Genomic DNA, 17,037 nt, shown 5'->3' on the forward strand with positions numbered 1-17,037 from the left:
TGTTCTAATAGAGGTGATTTCTTACTGGGCTTCCGAGTGATGGATTCTTTCTAGCTTTGAAAGACTACTTTACAGGATTCAACTTTGTTTGCTGTTCTTAATTTCCAAAATGGCATTAAAAATTGAAAAGTGGTAACCGCGGCGAAAATTTATACGTAGTCCACTGGGAAGTAGCAGTACCAAAAATGCGAGAGGCCATTCTAGACAGAATTGTCTGCTCCCTTAAGAGGCAGAAAATGAAATCAACTCCATATAAGGACGTTTTAAGCTCTCTGAAAGGCAGTGAAGAATCAATCTAGGCTATGAGAGGACCTCCAAGAAGCCTCCAAGAATGGCTGTACTATAAATTGTTGGAGAGCCCAAGCTTTCATAAATTTGTTGGAAATATCTACAGGAAGGTCAATGGAATCAAAGACGTTCCTCCACCGGAATTTATGTCTGATATACACTTCCTATATACACCTACAAGAAAACACAAGTTTAAAGCTTTCAGAATGTTATTTTTTGACGAGTATCGTACATTTTTTGGATTTTCAAGAAAAACAGATAAGTTTTTTTGATCCTTGTATAAGATCTTCAACGGAAAGTATATCTGAAACCTCTGTAAATATTTGCGCTCGTGCCATATTTCATCGGTTAGAACATTATGCAACCAGACAAATAAGACCGTTATCTATGATACAACTATTGCTGCTATATAGAAGGCAATATGACGACCTCGCTTACATTGTCTAGCCATTCACAAAAAATATATATACGTTTACTCACGCCTGAGCGAGTGTCAGTGCGACGTAACGGTTGATATGCGAATATGCACATTTCTGAAGAATGGCAGAATGTATAACTACACCTCCAACTTGTTATACAATGATCGTCTTAGGTGAGTTACTTTAAGCATCAATGATTATATTATATGAAGTGTATTCATGGTATATTATGCTATATTATGTTATATTACATACGAACTGTTTTTATATATAATAACCAGCTAGCTATTTGTAGAAATCTTTTAATGAGCTCTTTGGCATCAATACATCTTTATTAGGTTTCTTGAATGATTTAATTTTTGAAAGAGAGACGTCGTCTTTCAAAGCGACTATGACTTTCTTATTCGTTCCGAACTCAAAGTTATCTTCGACAATATCATTTTCATATCTTCTTATAACGTACGGATTCTTATCACCTCTTATGACTTTCTTTAAAGACCACGACACCGCAAACGGCCCAGTGGAAGTCAAAATCATCTCTTCCTGCTTACCAACACCAGTATTGAAATAAGCTTTTGAAAAACTAACAGGTTTCTTAGTAAATGTTGAGATATAACTTGTATGCTCCGGGCTAATCTTTAAAATATAAGTCTTCACAACCTCAGAAGATGGGAACGGTTTGAGGAAACCAACGTTGCCGCTATTCTTCCCTGTTTTAACAGTCAAATCTAACAGTAGGAGTGACCTATCACATGTAGCCAGTAGCCATTTACCATCAGCTGAGACTATAAGATGTTTAATAGGTTCACCTAATGATGGAATAGCTGTTTTGGCTCTTATACCCAATCTATCATATAATTTTATATCTCCCCTTTCCGACCCGACAGCAATATAACCGCTTTCAGTAGTCCCCAGGGAACTGAATTTATATTTTGTAACGTAGTCCTTTGATTGTTCTTGGACAACTTTATTAGAGGTATTTATTCTTGGATCAATTTTGAAAAGCCCCTTCTGAGAGATACCTAAGAGCGTTTGTTCCGCAGTCAGTTGATCAAATTTCTTGGTTGGACCGTACTGCACCAGATTCTTATCACCTGTACTCCATTCTTCAACGATTTGACCTCTCTCAAGATCCATTTTATACAGCTTGTTTTTAGTAGAGCTATCTGATAATATCATAGACCGATCGCCCATATATAGCATTGGGTTACGTGGATCTAACGTTTTACCGTCTAGGGTGGAAACACTTTTAATGGCTGTAACGAACTCTAGATCGTCATCTTCATCCGTTTTAAAGACACCTATCTTATTACCTCTCACAACATACGATCTGTTGTTCTTAAACGCAATTGTCAGAGATTTATTAGTATCAAGAGATGCTGTGCTTTTTGCCCTTCCTTCATCGAAACTTTCAGAACCTATAATTGTTTTAGAATATTCAGAATCGTCATCTTCGTTCTCACTTTCTTCTTCTTCTTCATCATCTTCTATTTCATTTCTTTCGTTTCCATTGTCTACAGCAAGGATTTCATCTAAACGTTCTTCAATAGGAGCCGTTGTAGCATGAAGAATGTATTCTTTTTCATTCTCAGAAACTTTCTCCCATTCTTGCTTATGTAAAGTCATCCAAAGACATTTAGACCAGATCGACTGAAATTCAATGCATTTCTTTAAAGTAGAAAATTTGATGGTATATGATAACACAACGCTATTAAAGTAATAATTGAAAATAAATGAAGAATTCAACAACTCAAAAGTGGGATTAATGGATGGAGAGATATCCGTACCCAATTTTACTTTTTCACCTTCAATGGCAAGCCAAAACTCATATCTTCCAGTCTCAACTATACACACCTTAACTCTATCATCCTGTAAAATGAAAGTTTCCTGGATAGGATCATAAAGATATATACTTGCCAGTAAACGGCATTGCTCTTCTCCTTCCGGGACTTTAGTAAGTGGTGATGGTGTTCTTGAATCCTCTAAGGTGACTAGAGGGTTGTCTCGTGAATTACAACTACCGTCATTATGTTGATTTGAGTCTACTGTATCTTTAGCATCCTGGAATTCTTCCGTCTCATCCACGGAAGTTATATTCAACGCATCAAGCTCCCCAACCAAATCAGTGTTTTCTACAGTTATACCCAGCTCGTTAGTTTCAAATTGGGCCAAATCATCAGCTGAAGCTTTCACAGAAGATTTCTTGAACTTAGTTTCATATTGACATCGGTGAATGAGAAGAAGGAATTGGTCAGCTTCAGTCATTGGCATTTCAGGCGATAATACAAACTGGACCTTTTCGTCATCTTCATCACCTATGGTATTTTTCCAAACAAAGGTAATTTTACCGTTATCGTTCCAGTTTTTGTAAAATTTCAAAGACTCACTGAGTGGGAAGACCCATTCATCGCTAGTTATCTTGGATTGGCTAGACAATATACTGGCCGTATCGTCCGAATAATCATCACTTGAATCTCCACTAGGACTTTCTTCCGCATCAGAATTCCTCCTAACTACCAATTCGTATTGGAATTGCCCAGTTTCCCTTATGATTAGAATTGCATCGTTATATATACACTCCAAGGATGCTTTTGGCGATGCGCTTGAGCGTAGGAGATCAAATTGACCGGATGGAATTGACATTAGATCTTCCTTGACCCCAGCTCCCATAAACTTCTTTATGATATTCATTGCAAACGAGTTTACTTCTCTAGCTTCTTCATCATCTTGTGGTGTTTAAACTATTAGCAAAAATATGAAACTCCCCTTCATTGACTCTTTATATCAGAGTAGTCCCGCCAAGTCCTTTTATTTTGATATTCTGATTTTTATTGCCGTAACACATGATATGAAAATCAAGCAACTTTTGAAACCTTCAAACAAAATAGATTGATGAGCAGTGAGTTTGATATACAGTACTTATGTTTGGGATAAGTTCTACCCTAAAGTTGAATATCAAGTTTCTTAGATGTTTTAGAAACTATCCCGTTTGGTTAGTAAAGTAGTATGAATGTACTGCTAAAGTTATGTCGATCATTTTCTCAAGCTAGCTACAATGTTACGTTGTTAAAAGAAAGTAAAGGCAAGATAATATCAGGGAAAAAGATTATCAAATGGGTCAACGATTCCAGTTTGTCTAAGAAAGAAATGGGTAAGATAGATAAAGAGAAGATGGATACGTGGAAAAGACAAAACATAGCCCTGAAAGAAAAATTCAAAGGGGAACGTTGGGCTCCAAAGAAAAAGTTATCTCGAACCGAGATGGGTAGTGTCAGATTACTCAGGGAGCAATTCCCAGATATGACCGCGAGCGAGCTGGGTGAAAAGTTTAAAGTTTCTCCAGAAGCAATTAGAAGAATTTTGAAGAGTAATTGGAAGCCGTCTGAGGACGAAGATAGAAGAATTGCCCAGAGATGGAAGAAAAGGGGGGAAAAGATCAAATATTTATATGGGTCTACAAGATTAGGGGATGAACGAGTCTCTGCTTCAACTGTTGATCCAGGTAAAAAATAATACTTACTTCGATAGGTGATAGCCGCGAACACGTTATCAGGTCTATTGACAAAACTGAAAGAAGTCGTATGCTCGTTGAGAATAGAAACTCAAAGAGAAGAAAAGATAAGTTATATCTTTTAGAGGAAGCCTTGCATCAAAGTAAATGAACATACCGCATAGAAGTGCTGAACACTAATAATCCTGTATATACTAAACATAAAGATGTAATACTATTCATTCATTCATAAAATAAACTATATTTTTCATTTAGGGATTTTCCCTTGAACATACCAACCTTTGATTTGACGAATTGAGACTGCTACCTTTTTAGCTTTATGTATTACCTTCTCCGAAGTATCAGTTAACTGCATCTGGTCGGTTAGTAATTTTACTTGGAAACTAAACGATGCAATGTCGTTCGACGATGAGTGAATGGATTGGTTGATATGATTTAACTTCCAGACAGCACCATTTATTTTACTCTCTATATCTGGCCAATGGGTCTGCGCTTCGAATGTTACTTCTTTCTCAAATAAATCATCTGTCTGAATGCATCTTTCTGCTGACTTGTCCTGTTTATTGAATTCCAGCGTGGAAACAGGTGTTGTTCGTAATTTCTTCTGTGCGCTGTTTACCACTCTCCTTATCCTCAATAAAGTATAAAGAGATAACTGGTGTCTTTGTTCAAACTGTACTCTTAATAACGGCTCCAATACTAGACTAACTACAGAATATATAAAAGCAGTGGTAAAGCCAACGTTGTAAAATAATGCCTTGATAGTGGATAATGTCTTATCTCGCGGATTATATGGTATTATTTTTTTGTCATCTGGCCAAGTCATTGTAGTCATTTGTATTCTACCCACCTTGCTTTTGGCAAACTTACTGGTTACTTTATGAAGCCTTCCTTCCCGGACTTTTAGGTTGTATTTATTCTCTGATGCTCTACGTATGTAACGTTATCAAATAAGGTGGAGGAGGCTCCAACTACATTTTGGATATTTGAATGCAAAATGTTACGCAAATGTTCTAAATGGTAGCGCCTTATATAGTATCTTGCCTTACGATATAAAATAATATAAGCAAATCAAGGAAAGCATCAGCGAAGAAATTTTCCACGATACAAGGTTACGTATTTTATGATCTGCCAGCAAAATTAGGTTTTTCAAATAAACCAGTTATTTTACTTATATTAAATAGAAAGTTACATAGTTATTTCTTGAATTACTTATTGAAACTCTATATGATCCCACAAATACGCTTCTCCATATTTAAATTATGGTATAGGGCTATCACGATCCACATGCGATGGATCTATTCGAGAGTTTGATGTCCTCCTCTTCTTTGGGAAATCGTCTTCATAACCATAGGCGTCTCTAGTAGAGAAATTTGAATCTGAATTATATTCAGTATTTTGGCGTTTTAGTTGTCGTATATTTTCAACACTATCCTCTTCGGGTTTTGGTTGGGATTCATTTCCATCTACAGGTTGTTGGCTGAAAATGATTTCCGGAAAAGATTTAACATACATTTTCATCGCTTCTTTCGGATTTATTATTTTCTTTTGTTTCTGGAAAAGCATTATATTCTTCATAGACGACATAACAGTACTGATTTGGGCAACTCTCATGAAGTGATTTTGAGAGTTAAGAAGAGAAATATCACGGAACACACCAAATTGAGATCTTAATTCGGTAATAGCTTCAAAATTGGGTGGAAATTCTATTTGTTTTCCAACTTTGTCTTTTTTATCATTAACGTCGTTAGTTTCATCTTTTATGTCATCATCATTAACATCTATTTCCGCACTATCCTTAGACATTGACAAGTGACTGGGATTAGCAAGCTTTTGGAATATATTGAAACTAACTTTGCTGTTACTTACCAGTTTTTCTAAGGAATTCCATTCAATCCCCGGTACAAAACTAAACACTGTCAAATCTATCCATGCCAATCGGAGAGTCCTATCCAATACGCCCTTAATTTGAGTAAAATGAGTTACATAACTACCATCTTGGTAATGGTATGCAAACGTACAACAGGGTGACCCAAAATATACAGTTCCGTTACTGAGTGTCTGTGTATGTAATTTCTGAGCTATAACTTCCATCCTATACATACCCATTGCCTCAAACTTTTCGGAAATTATTGGTAACATAGACGCTAGGAACTGATATTTCCGAACGTCATGGTTCAATTTTCTAATAATATTAATTTCTGCAGATGGTAGAAAATTTTTATCAATATAAATTGCCCAACGCGGTATATTTGCCAATTGGTTGGTCGATTCATTAATAAAATTAATCAATTCATAAACCTTCAATAGCGCCATGTTAGCAAGATATTTTCGTACTGGATAAGGCTCAATCGTTTTAGCAGGATTTATTATTCCAGTCTTGTCGATCATTTGTGGTATCGTCTCTCCCACTACAGTCCTCCCACTCAAATGGTTCGGGTCTTGCCAATGGCCCTCTTTATCATATTGCTGTTGTGATTCCGGTATCTCTACGTTATCACTGAACGACAATTGGGAATTATTCCTGCGTACGGATTTCTCATCTTTTGGGGAATCTGCTCGCTGTTGTATTACAGAAGTCCCTATGTTGGATCGCACAGTACTTATATCTTTGGGTATCGTGATAGGACCTGGAATATGTTGCCGTTGAACGGCAGCATGACTAGTCAAGGCATTCTTATTCATAAGTACATTTTGCTCGTGAACATTGCCTTTCATATTTTTTTGTTGGTTTTGGAGACTTTCATTACGAGAAACAGGAGGGTCATCTGTAGCATATGGGTGAGGCTGTATGATATTTTCATTATTGGTAGTAAAATATTGTTTCGAATCATATTGTTGATACATCTGTTCTTGATTTGTTCGAGGGGAATAGTTGTGTTGTACGTGGTTTATGGGAGCCCTCATCAACATTGGTCCCTGGGCTCCACTAATTTGGTTCATTGGTACAAAAGGCTGTCCTTCTCCATAATGTACTGTAGGTGTATTCATCACGAACGTCCCTTGTTGGGAAGTATTAATAGGAATGTGTGGATCTCCAGTCAATTGTAAATGCGATCTCTGTCTGATATACTGAGGATGAGGATAGCTTGATTGCCGACGTTGATATAGTAATTCTTGAGGCAGCTGTTCAGTTATTGATGTTGGCATTAATCTCCCTCCGTTGCCTGATAAGAACGCCGAATCTGGATGCGATTGGAATTTGGAAGCCATCGATGGCGACACATCTTGATTATGTGGGGGTGGAGGCATTGAATCCAGGGTAGTGGGAAGCTATTGTTAAGAAAATCTAATCCTTCAGAAAACTTCAGCCTCCTTCTTCCTGTAGTTAGCTAATGATGGGTTATCACTGCTTCTGTGATGTCTAATCTCTGGAGAATTGAGACTATTCTATGATGTAACTACACTTATTGACTGGGTACGTCAAATTAAACAATATTGTTATTCGTCTCTATATGTACATAAAATACACTTCCTTAAGAGCATTGCACTTGCTATTTTGACGAAACAAGTGTCGCTAAAGAAAGAATTGTGCGACGTACGCCTGTAGATACTTATGTGTGAAGTGTTTGAGGAGCTAGCGTGGAATACATAGCTTCGAGTTCGAAAACGATTCCAGATTTGCGTCTCCCGTTCAGAAATGCCTGTAAAACTATTGCGAGAGTCGAATAGTTTCCTGAAAAGTACACATAAGGCAGATCTTTAGGGCACGCGGGAGGCACGGGCTCCGAATTACGTCAGCTCCGGCTATACCGCCCTAGACATGTCGGAGAAACTTTCTGAGTAAGAACTTCTAAGGGTTAACTAACAGTCTCAATTTCAATAATGGTGCTTAGAATTAATTTTCTACCGTCTTTGAAACGGTAACTTTTGTTATGAAATCTTCCATAACATATACGAAGTCATCATACCTACGGTAGGTACGCTGTCCTAATTTAACAAAAGAGGGCTTCAAACTTAGGGATGGCACGTAAATCTTTTTTAATTTACGTTTTTGTTCAGTGAAAAACGTTAAAGAGGATTTTGGTCGCGGCTGACGGTCCTCAGAGACCGGGACCTCGTATGTAGTCATAGTGTGCTCACCGAGTCAGATCTCCGCTGCAATAATACTGTGCCGGTTATGGCGAAACTTACGTAGGCCGGTTCATAACATACTCGGACTAATGGAGCAATGTTTCCTCTATTCGGCGAAGGAAACGATGGTACTTCACTTCTTGGTCAGCTCAAGTGCTCCGACGGTTTTCCACCACGTAGAATTATGGCGGAAAAGAAATCAAATAGCAAACTTTTGCCTTACGGAGTAAATAATGTTCACAATGAAAGTTCCCTACTTCAGCATTATTTTTGATTTTTTCAGCGAAAGGGAACCCCAAAAAACCTTTATTTTCCCCGTACTTGTCTCTTATTTTTGAAACGCATAAGATGGCTGTTTGTTTATTTTATGTATTTCAAAGACCTAAACAATAACAACTTTTCGGTTGTTTCAGGCATCGAACCGAGTTTAGCTGGGCTGAACAGTATAAGGTTGCCATCAAAAAAATCTCTAGTTGTCCATACGTTGTTCCACTCTCTGAATTTTATGCGTAACGAAAAGGTGCACACACGTGCAACCGTAAGGAATATACTCTGCTTTTGCTCGATCACCGGGGAGGTAAGTCCACCGTTTCAAACGAGAAATTCATAGTTTTCATGCTAAACTTTCCACTATTTTGACATTACTCTTAGACTAAATCTATCAATACTTTCTCCGTAGAGTCACTAAGAGAACGTAGAATGGATTTATTGCATTTAATAGTATACTGCGTTAATTTTCTTGAAGACTTTCCGTGGGCTCAATTGAGAGAGAGCGCGAGACAATAAGTTCAGGTTTCTAGACCTTAAAACATTCCCGAACTGTACTGAACACGGTATACTTTGGTCAAAATTGTCCGTGCGGAACATTATGGAAGGATTTCGAGACTAGTTGTCAATCATCGAATTTTCTTAACATTCTTCAATGAACCTGCGTATACCCATAGGTGATTGAAACTGACGTATAATTTAGAATTATGATGTGACTGACTTTAGTGTGTACCCAGGCGGGACAGTAGTTGGGCCACCTAAGTAGTTACTAGTCACCTTGTTTACTTTGTGGAAGTATATAATATATTTAGGACCTGAACCCAAGAAAATATGTCCGTATGTACGCGGGGTCCTTACATTGTATTCGTAGTTTACTTGCATAAGCTTTGTAGGACTTAAGTTTCATAGCTGGGAAGAGTGTTCCATTAATATTATTATCATATAAATTCCTGTACTTGCTCTATAGAATAGCCTATTTCTCACTGAGTTAAAGCACGCTTACATTCACCCTTTTGGCCATAATTTTTTTATGGTTTTTTATTGTTTTTGAAAACAAAAATATTATATTTGGTATACCTGCCTCACCTACCGGTTCATATTAGTCAACTTAACAAGTTTGGAGGTCTTATATAACCTCTTCTGAAAGCACTATCGTCTTCACCTTCTTATAAAAACATTAGATTATTACATATATAATATAAATAAAGAGATTATTATTAAAACTGCTTTAAAGGATATGAGCCATAAAACCATGAAATAAATACCAAACCGAAGCTCCCCAAAACGTAAAATTACAATTATAACAAAAGTAAAGGAAAAAATATGAATACCACCAATCAAGTGTTTTTTACTCTCTTACTATTCAGGTCACACTATACCAAATCTCTTTCTACAAACTTCCTTCTAATTTCGATTCTACCTACACCATGCTTCTTCTCTAGTGCTTGCAGATCTTCTCCCTTATTAGATCTTAGCATCTCATCATCTTCACGTGTCCAAATACCTGGAACGTTAGGTGGTGGATTAATGTTATCTTTGAACATTGTTAAGAAATAACGTGGGAAAACCATCAAATCACCCGATAGTGCAGTTAATATACTTGTACTGAACGTCCTACGTACACCGGCTTCATCAGACAAATCCTGTACTAACTTTTCAGCTTGCGATGGTTCGTAATCACGAGTGATGACTTCATTTACTTTCAACATAAACTCCCTTGTGGATCCCATTTGGAAAAATGTAGGTAAAAATAATTCAATCGATGCAATGGGAGGTGGGAATTTGATTGAATTTGGATCAATATTATCGTACTCTTCCTCTTCATTAGTGAAGTCGTTACGAATAGCATCTGCAATTTCCTGTGGGTACTCAAATGGTAACGTACTTTCTAATTTTGATAAATCATTCTTCAAACTTGAAATAAATTGCATGGTTTCTTCATCTAACAATTCATTTTCAGGGATTGGATAATTAGGTCCAGTAGCTTGACCATTAGCAGCAGCAGCGGCAGCAGCAGCTACATCTGCATTTGAAATTGATTGTTCATGCTCATTTGATACTGGTTTTGCTGAAATATAAGCTCTTGCCCTTTTCACTGACGAATTATAATTACCTGGAGTAGGTGCATTGACTCGTTTAGGTCTATTTGTTAAATTTTTCATTGGTTTAGGTTCTCTTCCAGAAGCCCTTTCTATTTCATAGTAAGCAATATAAGCATCAACACCGAATGTTAAAAGAAATTTTCTATACCTGTCTCTCCAAGCGTTTTCTGTATGGGTAGGGTTTTCATCTGCAAAACTTTTGAAAAACTCTCTAGCAATAGGACCTTTACGATCATTCACCTTGTATTCTTTAAAACCTGGTTCGCTACCAGGAATATGATTTGGATCCATAGTCATATTCCTTCTTGCAATTGCAGTCGGACTATCTTGAGCTGATATTAACGATTGTCCACTGTCTGGATCAATTTGATATAGATCGCGATAGAATTGTTTCTTAACAGATACTGCTAATGCATAATCTTCGTCGGCTGTAAACTTCTTCTTAATGGATGGGGGTAAAAGTTTAGTTTTAATTAAATTACCATCTTCGTCACGAACTAATTTACCGTATTTATCGACTTCGTAAACGAAATCTAATCTTTTTGAGAGATATACACGGAATCTATGTCTAATAGAATTCCCTGTATGGTTTGGAACGTAATGCGATATTTCATCGTATAAGGTATGAGTTGTACGTCTTGTTGGATTCTTTCTAACAACATCAAGGATAAATTCATCTTCAGTTTCAGTAAATGATGATTTATTATGAGTTGGTCCATTAGGTGATCTTACTAAAGGCGATCTTGAATTTTCATAAGCATGAGAACGATTTTGTGCAACATGAGATTCTCCATTTTGTTCATGTTGTTGTTGTTGTTGTTGTTGTTGTTGTTGTTGTTGCTGTTGTTGCTGTTGTTGCTGTTCTTGTTCATGTTGTAGTTTAATATGAGCCGGCATATCAGTGCCTAAAGATGACTGTGGTTGAGAGCTTGTATTCCTTTGATCCTCGGATAGTTGTTCACGTGCAATGTCTTGATTTATATTTTCCATTTCGATATTATGTTCGTGTATCAATTTCAATTGTTCCTCTCTCTGTTGTTGTTGTTGTTGTTGTTGTTGTTGTTGTTTCTGTTCTGATTCTTGGTGTGCCGTGTTTGAGGAATCATGTTGATCAGGTTCTAATCCATTTTGCTCTACAGCCTGTTGTTCTTCAGACACATGGTTTTGAATATGATCATTTTGATCAGCTTTCTCTCCATCTCCGTTCAAGGATCTTAATTCGGAATCAATAACTGCACGGAATTCATCATATGGAACCAAATAGTTTTCGAGAGGTAATAATGTATCTCTTGCGATACATGTTCTAATATAAGTCGTGGTTATAGTAGGTAATTTTGTATCATTGTATGGGGAAACGACAAAGAAGTCTGAAGAAGCTTGTTGTGGCAATGCCTTAACAATTTCACCACCGTTAGCAGTAATTAGACGTTCCAGTTGATCAGCTTCTGTAGATGAGTCAATAGCACCAGAATCACGATTAATAAAGAATTTTATATTTTCAAAAACAAGTTTCTTTTTAACTGGATTTGCGCCGTTATCACTTGTGTTTGAATTCGTACGAAGAGGTGCTTCTGTACTTATGCCATCTGCACTAGCCACAGCTGGAGCACCTACTTCATGAGACATTGGAGAGGACACATCGACTGAGGTTGGACCAGATTCTATTGTTCCATTCGTATGTCCGTTTGTTGCAATGTCAACCATTGCATTTCCAGTAGCAACGGGTTCGGTCACGCTTGAAGGTTCAGTTGGCGGAACAACTAAACTAACTTGAGTCGCTTGGGGATCAGTAATAGTTGGTGCTCCTTCAGCTTTCAATTTCTCTACCTTAACATTGGCCGCAACTAATGAAACAGCATCTTCGACATGTACTAAGGGTTCCCCAGCATTAACATTGTCGGTATTGTTTACATGGGACGCGTCGTCTCCGTGGCTGTCAATCATGTTTGAATTAAGGGCATCAACAAAGTGTTCTGGAGCTGTTTCGAAATTCTGTGAGCTTGACATGATAGTAACTGTAGTTATATCAGTAGTTGTATAAAATAGACTGAACTGGACGATATTAACAACAGGTTGGTAACAATTGCTTGAAATAGTTATTAATATTTGTCGATGAGTAGCCTTGGCCTATTTGTTTTCAATTGGGTAATGGGTTTTCTTCAGAATGGTGTGTTGATGGTAATTTGCAAGAAATATAAACAAGCTGGGTGTACCAATTTAAATCAAGAAACGCAAAAAAAAATTGGAATCATATTTTTTCCTGAAGGGACAAAAAAATTAAGGAAGACACCGGGTAATCTATTTACCCCGGCACGTGATAAGAACCTGCCTTGGAAAATTCCAAATTCATATTTCCGTCGGATATTGCCGGATGAGAACTCCATATGGAAAGAGATGTCCTAACATGACCTGGGGTATCATACCCCCTCGTCATCATCCAGCTATTCATGGAAATAGGATAATTTAATTATCGAGATATGATCTATTTTAATTTTATATATGATAATATGTACTTTATATTCTCATGTATATAGTGTCTAAAAATTATTGCGTTTTCTTTTTTTTTACTTATTCCTTAATTCAACAATCAACTTGGACAAGTCGATGTTCGTATTTGCCTTTCTTTTCATTGTATTTATATTCCATCGCAGACAATTCACCACCTTTGGCGCATCCAGAATCTAACCCTTTTGTATGCTTTCTCAAATTCAATCCGGTTCTTGAGTCATGCCCATAAAATACAGTGACATTCTTGTACAAACTTCCATATTCATCCCATAATTTGTACCATTTTATACTATGTTTCGTATCCGGTTCTCTAGAAGTATGAGTCCAATCATCCTCGTCTACATATTTCATATCAGTCAATGCTTTAACGCTTGATAATGGATGTGTATGTCTATGTGGACCATGATCCATAAAATCTCCAGGTAAAACACCCGCATGAGCCCCAAATAAAGTTTCTCTTGTTAACTCCAATTCAACCTCAATTGCTACTGAACAATGCTGAGCTAAAGCCAATAAATTAACATAACCAACCTCTTTGGCAATTTGTCTATGTCTTGCACTAATTTTAGAGATATCTTGAGGTGTAAATGAATGGTCTGTAGTGAAGTTTAATGGATTACGAACACTATGAATCGTTCGCCCCTTAGATAATGGTAAATGTGGGTTCAAATACGCTAAAAGAACTAAAATATCATTATTTCCCAAAACACATTTTATTTGGTCTTTATGTTCCAATATATAGGAAACAACTTTCCGAGAATCTGGTCCTTTAATCATGAAATCACCCAGAAGTATAAGCAATGTATTTTCATCGAGACCATTTAATTTATTATCGATCAAGTCTTTAAATTCAGTATATTTCCCATGAACATCACCAGTGAAAATCACTCTTTGATTTGGATCAGTTATTCGGTACGGTTCTTGTAATGTTTTTATAGTTGGAAAGAATTTAAGAGACGAGGAGTCCTCCTTTAAAATATAGATAACATATAATGTAAATGTTGCTATGAATATGAAGATAGATGTTATAGTAATATACGGTCTCATACTAAATCGAAAAGTAACACACGAAAGCGTTTATTCGGTGTATGTCCCGGTCTAAGGTTAAATAAACTGAATTGTATTCTTCTTATTAAATGAAATTTCGAAGCTTCTTATATAAGCATATACGAAAAAGTAGATGGCTTCTAAGAGACAACCTCGCCTCGTAACTGCACCTACGTAATCTAAGTTTTGTTAGATAATGATGTCCACGGAAATAACCTTGTTACCGGCGCGTTCCCCGGTAAATCGAATAAGGTTAATTTAATCGTCCGCCTAGCTAGTTCAATGTTACACAACAAAAAAGGGTATTTCAGAAGATACATGAAGAATCTTTTCGTTGACTTTAGATTATCCCATTAATTACATATATACTGTTCCTTATTCAAAGACCCGACACATATGATGGAAGGGAAGAAATAGTAAACGTAACGAAAGACATTGAAAAATAAGATAGACTTGGCTATTTTCTTGACTTTATAGGTAAAACCTGGAGACTACGAAGAGTGCTCTTGATATGCAAACAGACTTAATTTATGATTATTTGAGGAAAGGACGCCATTCCTCAAAGTACTTCTTGGAGTAGAGGTAAAAGCTCAAAAGAACTGCTGTAAACCTATTGGAGATAATAAGCAGCATGTTCTTGATTCAAATGGCCTCGCAAGCACATTCTTTTGTTAAAGAATATGATTTCAAACTGTAAAATATCTCTTTCACAATAGTATAGATTGAGAACCTTAAACGCCTGAGTAAAATAATACTCATATTGTCTTTTTTTCGACATAAGATATATGGTCTAAATAAATAATGTCGCCATTGATCGTAATATCCATGGCACCTTTGTCGGTTTAAATGCATTTCATTTCTTATCCTTCAGTAAATCAGGATCGACCCTAGTACCAAGGTGCTTTCCCGTCAGGAACTGTAGTTCTTTTTTATTAGGACATTTGTGTAAAACTTCCTCTGGAAAATACTCCTGTTTGACCTTACCATCAACGTAGTCTGGATTATATTTATATCCTTTACTGTATCCCAGATCTTTCATCAACGAAGTGGGTGCGTTTCTAATATGCATTGGAATCTCACTGCTAGCTAAGGAATATTTGTTTTCATTTAACATGCTTTTTATATTGTTCCAAGCTCTGTATATTTCAACAGATTTGGGGGCTCTTGCCAATGCAACACAACAGTGCACAAGTGCCATATCGGCTTCAGGTAATCCTAGCTTCATCACAGTGTCGTGAGCTGCAATCGCTAGAGATAGTAATGAGTTATCTCTTATTCCTATATCTTCACTCGCAATACGAATCATTCTTCTTGCAACATAAAGCGGGTCTTCACCACCTTGTAACATCCTTGCTAAATAATAAAGACTAGCATTTTCGTCACTTCCTCTTACAGCCTTATGGAATGCTGATATGGCATCATAATGGAAGTCACCTTTTACGTCATAATAGGTGTTCAATATACTATCACTATTATTTTTGATTATGTCCCGAACATCATTCAGAGTAATTACTTTCTTCTCTTCGCTTTCAGCAGTCTCAGCACTGTTCCCTTTGCCATTCGTCTTATCATCTTGCCTTGTTGAGATTTCAACCTTTTCTAGTATATTGAGAGCTCTTCTAGCATCTCCGACAGAAACGTCAACAATATATTCCATAATATCTCTTGAGAGTTGTAAAGCCTTAATATCACCCCAAAGTAATTTTCTAGATCTATTCAATAATGCAATGGCCCTATAAAGTACTATACACATCTCATTTGTACTCAATTTTTCTAAAACGAACACTTGACATCTACTAATAAGAGCATTATTCAATTGAAAACTGGGATTTTCTGTAGTAGCACCAATTAAGATGATATCACCATTCTCAACATGCGGTAACAACAAATCTTGCTGAACTTTATTAAACCTATGAATTTCATCAATAAACAACACGGTCCTACGCCTTGTTAATTGGAATTCCTTCTTTGCCTTTTCAAAAATGCCTCTTAGTTCCTGAGTATTTGCTTTAGTAGCACTAGTCTCTATCATCCAATAATGGACTGGTCGTTCATCCTTGCTACCTGAGCTGGAAACAGCACTAGCCTCTTTGGTAAACAGCCTCGCTAATGAAGTTTTACCAACACCAGGCGGCCCCCAAAGTATCATAGACGGTATTATACCCTGTCTAATATATTGAAACAATGGACCTTTCTCCTGAGATAAAATATGTTGTTGGCCGACATACTCACGAAGGGTTTGAGGTCGCAATCTTTCGCTTAAAGGTAAATGAGCTGATTTCTTTAAAACTGCAATTTCTTCTTTTAATTTTGACTCAATACTTGATTGGGTAGCATTCACTCCTGTAGTTGAGGTACTAGTTTTTTTGGCTGCTGGAGTTGCAGGCTCGTTATCTAAATTTATCACTTCATGATTCCTTTTCGAACTGGAAGTCTTATCGGATGACGGGGATGACTCATTTGCTGTTGAAGGCAACCTATTATTACCAGATAGGTATGATTTTAGTGTGTTCCCTTGTCTTGGTATATGTTGTTTCTGTTGTGTTTTATGCTTGTTAGATGGGCAGATATCGAGATGATCATTAAGGGTCATTAAAAGTACGCGAGATTCACATAATGGACACGCAATAAACCGCTTACTGTTCGGAGCTTGGGTCGATAATTTCGATTGATGATTATTCATTTATACTAGATAGGATTTGGCCAGGTATGGTGCGTCTACAGGTAGATATATTGGAGTAAAATATTGAGATCTTGATCAACTGATATGCTAAAGTTAAATTTTCAGCTTTTTCGAAGCTAGCGCCGATGAAAGTTCGCC

At 36.8% G+C, this 17,037-nt stretch overlaps 8 protein-coding genes across 8 annotated transcripts; 2 read left to right on the top strand and 6 right to left on the bottom strand.

Moving 5' to 3' along the window:
* Nucleotides 1-302: 302 nt before the first annotated feature.
* On the top strand, nt 303-560 carry MRX7 (Mrx7p; the record flags this gene model as incomplete). The annotated part of the gene is made up of 1 exon (XM_003670877.1): nt 303-560. The coding sequence occupies one exon, from the start codon at nt 303-305 to the stop codon at nt 558-560; it is 258 nt and encodes an 85-aa protein (XP_003670925.1).
* A 432-nt stretch (nt 561-992) lies between these two features.
* On the bottom strand, nt 993-3,398 carry VID27 (Vid27p; the record flags this gene model as incomplete). Its single annotated transcript, XM_003670878.1, has 1 exon — nt 993-3,398. One exon carries the CDS (start codon nt 3,396-3,398, stop codon nt 993-995), a length of 2,406 nt encoding a protein of 801 aa, XP_003670926.1.
* Nucleotides 3,399-3,713: 315 nt separating this feature from the next.
* RRG9 (mitochondrial ribosome assembly protein RRG9) lies at nt 3,714-4,220 on the top strand (the record flags this gene model as incomplete). Its single annotated transcript, XM_003670879.1, has 1 exon — nt 3,714-4,220. The coding sequence occupies one exon, from the start codon at nt 3,714-3,716 to the stop codon at nt 4,218-4,220; it is 507 nt and encodes a 168-aa protein (XP_003670927.1).
* A 245-nt stretch (nt 4,221-4,465) lies between these two features.
* Nucleotides 4,466-5,053, bottom strand: PEX17 (Pex17p; the record flags this gene model as incomplete). Its single annotated transcript, XM_003670880.1, has 1 exon — nt 4,466-5,053. The coding sequence occupies one exon, from the start codon at nt 5,051-5,053 to the stop codon at nt 4,466-4,468; it is 588 nt and encodes a 195-aa protein (XP_003670928.1).
* A 425-nt stretch (nt 5,054-5,478) lies between these two features.
* On the bottom strand, nt 5,479-7,470 carry NDAI0F03680 (LIM domain-binding protein; the record flags this gene model as incomplete). The annotated part of the gene is made up of 1 exon (XM_003670881.1): nt 5,479-7,470. One exon carries the CDS (start codon nt 7,468-7,470, stop codon nt 5,479-5,481), a length of 1,992 nt encoding a protein of 663 aa, XP_003670929.1.
* Nucleotides 7,471-9,932: 2,462 nt separating this feature from the next.
* On the bottom strand, nt 9,933-12,668 carry RAP1 (DNA-binding transcription factor RAP1; the record flags this gene model as incomplete). The annotated part of the gene is made up of 1 exon (XM_003670882.1): nt 9,933-12,668. One exon carries the CDS (start codon nt 12,666-12,668, stop codon nt 9,933-9,935), a length of 2,736 nt encoding a protein of 911 aa, XP_003670930.1.
* Nucleotides 12,669-13,241: 573 nt separating this feature from the next.
* PPN2 (putative serine/threonine-protein phosphatase) lies at nt 13,242-14,216 on the bottom strand (the record flags this gene model as incomplete). Its single annotated transcript, XM_003670883.1, has 1 exon — nt 13,242-14,216. One exon carries the CDS (start codon nt 14,214-14,216, stop codon nt 13,242-13,244), a length of 975 nt encoding a protein of 324 aa, XP_003670931.1.
* An 853-nt stretch (nt 14,217-15,069) lies between these two features.
* On the bottom strand, nt 15,070-16,899 carry MGS1 (ssDNA-dependent ATPase MGS1; the record flags this gene model as incomplete). The annotated part of the gene is made up of 1 exon (XM_003670884.1): nt 15,070-16,899. One exon carries the CDS (start codon nt 16,897-16,899, stop codon nt 15,070-15,072), a length of 1,830 nt encoding a protein of 609 aa, XP_003670932.1.
* Nucleotides 16,900-17,037: the final 138 nt, after the last annotated feature.

The sequence above is a fragment of the Naumovozyma dairenensis genome, chromosome 6 (genome assembly GCF_000227115.2).
Source record: "Naumovozyma dairenensis CBS 421 chromosome 6, complete genome".
Taxonomy (NCBI): Eukaryota; Fungi; Ascomycota; class Saccharomycetes; order Saccharomycetales; family Saccharomycetaceae; genus Naumovozyma; species Naumovozyma dairenensis.